The 9,126-nt window shown below is 47.0% G+C and overlaps 1 protein-coding gene across 1 annotated transcript in view; it reads right to left on the bottom strand.

The window, feature by feature from the left end:
* Positions 1-82: 82 nt before the first annotated feature.
* The window catches only part of LOC310993812 (zinc finger protein 40-like), a gene marked incomplete at its 3' end in the record, with an annotated part of 22,754 nt that continues 13,710 nt past the window's right edge, over positions 83-9,126 (bottom strand). Inside the window, exons 3-4 of the mRNA XM_083982291.1 lie at positions 3,201-3,257; positions 83-288 (exon numbers count right to left, since the gene is read on the bottom strand). Of these exons, the coding sequence (XP_083838417.1) occupies positions 83-288; positions 3,201-3,257 (263 nt within the window). The remainder of the gene's footprint in view (positions 289-3,200; positions 3,258-9,126) is intronic.

Here is a 9,126-nt window from a genome sequence, read left to right as displayed (position 1 = left end):
AGACACGGCGGCGGCGGCGGCGGTCGGCGCGGCGTCCTCAGCGTCAGCGGCCTCAGGCTCCGCCTCCTTCAGCCCGTCAGCATCAGGCGAGGTGGAGCCCCGGTCGGGGGCGGCGGCCGCCGGGCCATGGTGGGGGGGGGGGAGGGGGAGGGGCCGGCGCTGGGGGCGGAGCCGCAGCTTCAGTCGCGTTGAGCTGCAGCGGCTTCTTCACCGGAGACTTGGGAATCTTCTTCAGCTGATTCTCAGCTACGACCTTCTTCCTCTTCAGACCCTTCACACTGCTCTCAGCTACACACACACACACACACACACACACACAGACACACATTATTAATTATTAACGACGTTAATAAATACCAGGGTTACTAACAGTGCTACTTGGTATAATCACAATGAGCTGATACAACAACAGCACGACCTCCAGTGTGATGTTGCTTTTACACAACAGTGAACAGTAATAAGATACAAGAGATTATGATTTGTTTGTTTAATCATTTCTTTGGCTCCACCAACACAAATAGTTCCTGTTGCCAGGCAACACATAAACATTTCCTACTAGCTAGCTACTAGCTACGAGCTTTTTCACCGAGCTGGTTCTGGTTCTGGTTCTGAGCCTGTGTCTGATGAACACCGGAGCAACAGGACCAGCGTGAAGACACAGAGACGTTATTGATACCGTATTACATTTATTTATCTGATATGTAATCAATAAACACAGTTGAAGCTAAGTAGCTGAGCTACGTGGCTAACAACAGCTAACGCTCATATCAAAACACATCGCCGTCCCGAGTCCATGACCAGCAGATAGACACCATCCTTTCGACTGTGTGTGCAGTAACAAGGGAGATACGGGCAGAGCTGGCGCACCGCTAATTAGCTTAGCTCAAACACTGGAAGTGTATGGGTAGTGTTAGCCTGCCTCCACCTAAAGTCGCTAATTAGCTTAGCTCAAACGCTGGAAGTGTATAGGTAGTGTTAGCCTGCCTCCACCTAAAGTCGCTAATTAGCTTAGCTCAAACGCTGGAAGTGTATAGGTAGTGTTAGCCTGCCTCCACCTAAAGTCGCTAATTAGCTTAGCTCAAACACTGGAAGTGTATAGGTAGTGTTAGCCTGCCTCCACCTAAAGTCGCTAATTAGCTTAGCTCAAACACTGGAAGTGTATAGGTAGTGTTAGCCTGCCTCCTACCTAAAGTCGCTAATTAGCTTAGCTCAAACGCTGGAAGTGTATGGGTAGTGTTAGCCTGCCTCCTACCTAAAGTCGCTAATTAGCTTAGCTCAAACACTGGAAGTGTATAGGTAGTGTTAGCCTGCCTCCTATCTAAAGTCGCTAATTAGCTTAGCTCAAACACTGGAAGTGTATGGGTAGTGTTAGCCTGCCTCCACCTAAAGTCATCAGAGACACTCTTCAGCAACTCTAAACGGAAACCGGTGGGCCGATCTTCGACTCAGAGCTGACAAAACTCTCCGGTAAGGCATCTTGAGCGGTCAAATGCCGCTAACGAGACCAGATCGGTCAAAACGGAGCGTTCAAGCAAAGACGCTTTATTTTGGTTCAAGCTAGCTACATCGAGGCTAGGTTAGCTTCCTATTTCAAAGTAAAAGCACAAATTCTATCGTCATGGTTTTCTGTATGTAAAGGGCAACGGGTGTTTTATTTTGTGAAAGTAACCGGAAGTGCGTTGGTCACAACGGCTAGCTTGAGTAGCCTAGCGCTGAATTCGTCCCAACAAAATAGTAAACAGCTGGTATTTAGACAAATTAACGACACACTGCTGATCTAAACGGCTACTTTCTCACCTAAACATGTTTGAAATGTGGATAAAGTGATATATTTACAGAGTTTAGAGCTAAAATGAAATCAGCTTCTGACTGCTAGGAGGCAGGCTAACACTACCTATACACTTCCAGCGTTTGAGCTAAGCTAATTAGCGACTTTAGGTGGAGGCAGGCTAACACTACCTATACACTTCCAGCGTTTGAGCTAAGCTAATTAGCAACTTTAGGTGGAGGCAGGCTAACACTACCTATACACTTCCAGTGTTTGAGCTAAGCTAATTACGGCGATACGGCTCTATCTCCCTTGTTACTGCACGCACAGTAGAAAGGATGGTGTCTATCTGCTGGTCATGGACTCGGGAGTGAGGCAAGACACGAAAAAAAAAAATGTTGGCGTATCCCTTTCGCGACCACACTAATTCCTCAGCACATCCGCTCAGGACCACATGTTTTTGGCTATTTGTTTACCTTTTATCTCACGTCGAACCGAACTCTGTACGTCACCTAGAAACAAACGGTCTTCACGTGATTGAAGAGTGACTTTACAACGTGCTCCACGAAAAAACGGCGAGTTTTTCCGCCGTTTCGTTCGTGAGGACGAAGTAGAAGAAGAGAGCTGGGTTTCTCCAAAAACGGAGCTCCCGCTCTAGTTTCAGAGAAAAACGCACTTTTGTGTCAAGTGGCAATCTGCTCATTTTACCGCTACTCTGCAGTGTGGCGTCTCCCAAATCATTTCTACGGCTAAATAAATATATTTGTAGGCATATCTGGGGTGTGTGGCAGCGTGGAGAGCAGCGGTGCAGCGGTGTGGGTCTCTGGCCGCGGCGCAGCAGCTCCGGGACACTGCTGTGTGACTGGCCGGCGATGAGTGCTCTGGGGCGGGGGCGGCCGGTCACAGCCCCCGCTGCAGAGCGCCCGCTCTGCTGCACAGCGGCGTGAAAACAGCCGTGATAACGGGCTTTCAGATCCGAGTCTCCAAACCATAAACGTTTGTAACAGCACCGGTAAAAGTCGCCAGATTTGTCGTCGGTCGCTTTTGTCAAAAGAGGGTTTGGAAAGTCGCCAGATTCAGCGAGAAAGTTGCAACACTGTAGCCGACAGCCGCACAGCGCTGCACGCCGTCCCCAGAGCAGCATTCAAGGAGAACGATTACTCAGACAAAACCAAGATCACACAGTTTATAAAAAACATTATGTTTTGATTTTAGTTTAAAACAGTTTTACATATCAGAGGAACCATATTCACACACAGGGTACCTCAGAGTGTCTATTATCGTAATCTGTAAAAAAACGGTTTTGACGAGTTTGCTCGTCAATGGTCGTGAACGTTCGGCAGGCTGTGACGAGTTAACTCGTCAATGGTCGCGAAAGAGTTAAAACAACAACAACAACAACATGTTGACAACACACACAGGTGTCTCTCACCTTTCTGTGATGATGTCACCGGCTCTTTGAGCTCCTTCTGAGCCTCCTCGATTTTATCTGAAACACACACACACACACACACACACACACACACACACACACACACACACACACACACACACACACACACACACACACACACACACACACACACACACACACACACGGGTTTAACATGTGTGAATCAAAACGACTGATTTGACCTTTGACCTCAAACACCTAAAGCCTTCATCCTCAGTGACATCATCATCATCACATCTGGACCAACTGTGATGATGTCATGTCACTGAGCCGCCGTGTCCATGACAACAAGGAGGACCTGAAGACAACATGGCCGCCGCTCGCTCTGACTGTGGAGGAACACAAACACTCTGCAGAGAATGAGCTCACACACACACACACACACACACACACACACACACACACACACACACACACACACACACACACACACACACACACACACACACACACACACACACACACACACACACACACACACAGAGCTGCTCCTCCTTCTACTGCTTCTTCTGCTCCTAAATTAGAGCCTGATGCTATGGTAGGAAAACACTGGGGGGGGGGGGGGGGGGGCTGTAGATTATGTCATTGTGTGTGTTTGTGTGTGTGTGTGTGTGTGTGTGTGTGTGTGTGTGTGTGTGTGTGTGTGTGTGTGTGTGTGTGTGTGTGTGTGTCACTACAGTCACACCCTCTTTCCCTCCATCCAGGCACACGCCACACGTTACATAACACCCCCCCCCTCCCCGCGCGCCGCTGTGCAGCAAAACAAAGGCGCCCTGCCAGAGACACGGCTCAGTGTGTGTGTGTGTGTGTGTCTGTGTGTGTGTGTGTGTGTGTGTGTGTGTGTGTCAGGGAGGTTGTTTCCTGGTGTTTCTCCAAAGATGGAGGATCCTCAGTCCCTGTTGCCGTGGCGACTTCCCGGCTGTGATGAGGTGATAACAGCTGATTCCAGCGGAGAGAGGATAGAATAGAAGAAACACACACACACACACAGACACAGACACACACACACACACACACACAGACCCACACACTGCAGCACCGTGTTTCTTCTGTAACGAGTTGCATTTAGTTTTCAGACTCGTTGTTTTTCCTTTGTTCATTCTGTAGCCTACCAGGTTTCCATGTGTCGGCTTCATTTCTTTTCTTTTTCTTTTCCATATTTATATTTAGGTTCCATTTATCTTTATGTTTCCTTCTTTTCCTCCAGGTTTAGTTTGGTGTATTGTTTGTATCTGTTGTAGCTTTACTAACACATGACCCAGTTGGTTTGCCTGATTCAGGATCATTGTGTTAAATACTCACACATGTAGCTGATGCAACTATTTATTTGTATCTGTTCAGTTTCTCTTTTATCCAGATAAATAAATAGATACAAATAGTTGCATCAGCTGCATGTGTGAGTATTTAACACAATGATCCTGAATCGAACAAACCAACTGGGTCATGTGTTAGTAAAGCTACAACAAATACATAGATGCTTGTTTATCCTGTTGCATGCAGAATCTGTTGTCTGTCTGACGTCTGCCCCATTTCACCTGAATGCAACATCAAGAATACGTTCAGATATGCAACCGCACCGCTAGATGGGGGGAATTCCTACATATTATACCTTTAAAGGTGCATTGTGTAGGAATTCCTCCATCTAGCGTTGTGGTTGTATATCACAAGCAACTCAGTCGTATTTTTCATGCTGCATTCAGGTGAAATTGGGCAGACGGCAGACGGACGACAGCCGCTGCACGTAACGGCATAAATACACGTGACAACATGTTGTCATGGCAATGTGGTATTGTTTTACCGTCTTTCTCTGGACTTCTGTGACTAAAATGACATCTGGTTTGTTAGCGACGGCCGTCTGCCCGACTGCAGGTGAATGCAGCATCAGTGTAACGCTCCAAGTTACACAATGTCCCTTTAACGATTAATTAATTGTTTAATATACCATGATAAATAATGAAAAGAAGTAATCGTGACATCCCTACAAATACCTATAACTAGAACGTGTTTATAACTTACAGTCACTACGCGCTTTATTTTCTACAGTTACACACATTGCACATTTTCTACTTTGCACTAAAATCAACGCTGCCAATTTGTTGTTGTATATACTTTTGTACATCACATTTTGTTTTATTTGCTATTGCTATTTTATTATGTATAGTTTGTTCTTTATATTTTACAATTTTATTATGTATAGTCTGCTGCACTGTAATTCCAGCTTGGGATCAATAAAGTCTATCTATCTATCTATCTATCTATCTATCTATCTATCTATCTATCTATCTATCTATCTATCTATCTATCTATCTATCTATCTATCTATCTGTCTATCTATCTATCTATCTATCTATCTATCTATCTATCTATCTATCTATCTGTCTATAATCAATAATCATTAACATGTGATGTAGCAACAGGCCGATCGTCACTGAGCAGCTCAAACCAGGAACAAAGAAAAGCAACACACACACACACACACACACACAGAGTCTCCACCCTGTCAGCTGTGGCGGGGGGGGTGGGGGGGTGTTCCTCAGAATGTGACGAGGAGGGAGTTCCTGTAAGAGGGAGGAGGGGGGGAGGGGGGGGGGGGGGGGGGGGGAGGCCTGTCTAAACACATCAGTGATGTCACACAAACCGGTTCTGGCAGCTCGGAGGGAGTTTCACTTCCTGTTCATCTGTGTTACAACAACACTTAAAACAAGTGTGTGTGTGTGTGTGTGTGTGTGTGTGTGTGTGTGTGTGTGTGTGTGTGTGTGTGTGTGTGTGTGTGTGTGTGTGTGTGTGTGTGTGTGTGTGTGTGTGTGTGTGTGTGTGTGTGTGTGTGTGTGTGTGAGGACACACTGTTCATCCCTGTGGGAACATCTGAGTTAATGAGCTGAGGCTGAATGAACTAATCCAGCTACTGACTGTAATCACACACACACACCCCCCCCCCCCCCCCCCCCCCCCCCTCGCTGAGCAACACACACACACACACACACACACACACACACACAGAGGAGTCACTGTGTATGTGTGTGTGTGCAGGGTTCAAACTTAACTTTTTTGCTCACTGGCCAACTGGCTAGTGAGCTTGAAAAATCTACTGGCCAAAAGTTATGTATAGCTGTTTTGTATATTTTTCATTGTGTTGAACTGTTATAATACACTCATAAGCATTTTTAACACATATCATAGCTATTAGCATATTTTTGTGTGGAATAAAGGAGTCAAGTTTGCCTTTTTTTCCTAAAAGGTTTATTTTAGGGATGCACATGGTTAACCGTTTAACCATTAACCTATAACAACAACTTGACCGAATAATACTATCAGTTATTTAGCTCCTTATGTCGCCAGAGTGGCCAGTCAGCCGGCTTCCTTTACTCGCCAAAGCATCAAAGTTAGTTGCCACTGGCGACTGGCGACCGCTCATTTTGAACCCTGTGTGTGTGTGTAACTTTTCAAATTAAACTTCAGTCACAACATCAGATTCAGCTTCATTCAACCCGTCACAACAACACAACACACAACCGCCACAGTTCAGCCTATCAATCATCACCAATAATCGATCAACAGTCCATCAGTCCAGCAGGGAGTTAGCATGTTAGTTAGCATGTTAGCATGTTAGCATGTTAGCAGACGACGTGGCGTTGGGGGCGGAGCCTCAGCAGCCTGATCAATACTTATTGGTCCTGTTCCATTAATCGGTCTTCAATTGTAATCAGATTACTTAGTGGACGATGTTAATTAAGCAACATCACACAGAGAGAGTGTTGTTGTAGCTAGCTACTGTTTATCAGCATGGTGTGGTTCAGTCGTAGATAATCACACTGAGCTAGGCTAGGCTACAGTAGCTACAACAACACTCCCTCTGTGTGATGTTGCTACGAGAAGATTTTATTAGTTAACAGTAATAAGATACAAGAGATTAGCTCCTAGTTTATGCTTCCGCGTGGCGTCGGCGGCGTAGCTACGGCGTAGACCCGACGCCGTCGTTGAGCATTGGAAGTTCTGCGTCGAGGGAACGCGTTGCTTCCGGTCACAGTAAACAATGGCAACTGAAAAACAAACGCTTTTCTTGTAAATGTTGAAGCGCTCCTGATGTTAGTTTGCTGCTGCTGTTAGCTGTCAGCAGCAGCAAAACTAACGGCTACGATAACCATGACTAGTTGCAGAGGCGTGCACACAGAAATAGTAATGTTTGTTCAATAATTCGTTTTATAGACTTAACAAACATCAGATTTAGTCAAAACGGTTTTGGCAGCTCCGAGCCCCCACCTGTGGTGCCTACACCGGTGGCTAACGCTACCAGTTAGCGGCTAACGCTACCAGTTAGCGGCTAACGCTACCAGTTAGCCGCTCGCTAGAATGCTACTAAAACTGACTTTCGCTGTGGTGTGACGCAATGTATCATGGGAAAATAAAGTGGTGGATAAAAACGTTTAAGTCATAAAATCTCTGCCTCTCTCTATCAGCATCACCCCCCCCCCCACCACAGCAGTGAAACAAACAACTGATGCTGCAGCTGAAGAGGAGGAGGAGGAGGAAGAAGAGGAGAAAGAGGAGAAGGAGGAAGAAGAGGAGAAAGAGGAGAAGGAGGAAGAAAGTCGAGTCTGAGTGGACGAGATGTTGCATAACAACTTGCTCCCTTAGCAACAAGCCCCCCCCCCCCCCCCCCGTTGCTAAGCATCAATTTTAACAGTGAAAAAAAACTTTTCTATTAAAGAGTTCAGCCGATTCAAGATCAATACTTTTATCATTATTATTCAGATCAACATGTTTCTAATGTTGAAGTGAAGTTATCAATAAATCTGATCAAACACCAGCGTCAGAGGAATCCATTAAAATACTGATCAATAACCAATAATCAATAATCAATAACTCGTTAACTCCTCGTCTGCTGAGCAAGAGGCGACTAACGATCAATAACATCCAGTCTGACAATCCTGAAGCTCAAACACAAAGAGAAAGTTCAGCAGCACGAAGACACGATGTGATGTAACCAGAGAGGAGGAGGAGGAGGAGGAAGAGGAGGAGGAGGAGGAGGAGGAAGAAGGAGGAGGGAGAAGAGGAGGAAGAGGAGGAGGAGGGAGAAGAGGAGGAAGAGGAGGAAGAGGAGAGAAGAGGAGGAGGAGGAGGAAGAGGAGGAGGAGGAGGAGGAGGAAGGAGGAGGAGGGAGAAGAGGAGGAAGAGGAGAGAAGAGGAGGAGGAGGAAGAGTAGCAGAAAGAGGAGGAAGAGGGAGAGGAGGAAGGAGGAGGAAGAGTAGCAGAAAGAGGAGGAAGGAGGGAGAGGAGGAGGAGGAGGAAGAGGGAGAAGAGGGAGAGGAGGAAGGAGGAGGAGGAGGAGGAGGAGGAGGAAGAGGGAGAGGAGGAGGAGGAGGAGGGAAGAGGAGGAGGAAAGAGGAGGAGGAAGAGGAGGAAGAGGAGGAAGAGGAGGAAGAGGGAGAGGAGGAAGGAGGGAGAGGAGGAAGGAGGAGGAGGAAACAGAGGATGAAGGTCGGTACCTGTTTAGATGGTTTTCCCTCCCGGACTCAGACTGATGAGGAAACACCTGACGATCCCGACACACACACACACACACACACTTTCCCAGAATCCTTTGCTGTGACATTCCTCTGCCCCCCCCCCCTCTCCTCCTCTTCCTCCTCCTCCTCCTCTTCCTCCTCCTCTTCCTCCTCCACAGGAACAGAAGAAGAAGCAGAAGAAGTGAAGAAGCGTCTGTCGTCTTCTCTCTCTGAGTCTCTTCTCCTCCTCCTCCTCCTCTCCCTCCTCGCTGCCTCTCACTCCTCCCCCCTCCTCCCCCTCCTCCTCTCCCTCCCCCTTCCTGTTTAAATCCCTGCTCTAAATCAGGGAAAGCCCTCCCCCCTCCTCCTCCCCCCTCTGGCTCCTCCCCCTCACGCTGTCAACACCAGATTAGCCGCTA

Source organism: Trachurus trachurus (assembly GCF_905171665.1).
Source record: "Trachurus trachurus genome assembly, chromosome: 11".
NCBI lineage: Eukaryota > Metazoa > Chordata > Actinopteri > Carangiformes > Carangidae > Trachurus > Trachurus trachurus.
Note: the sequence above shows the minus strand (reverse complement) of the source record. Positions and strands in the feature narration are given on the sequence as shown.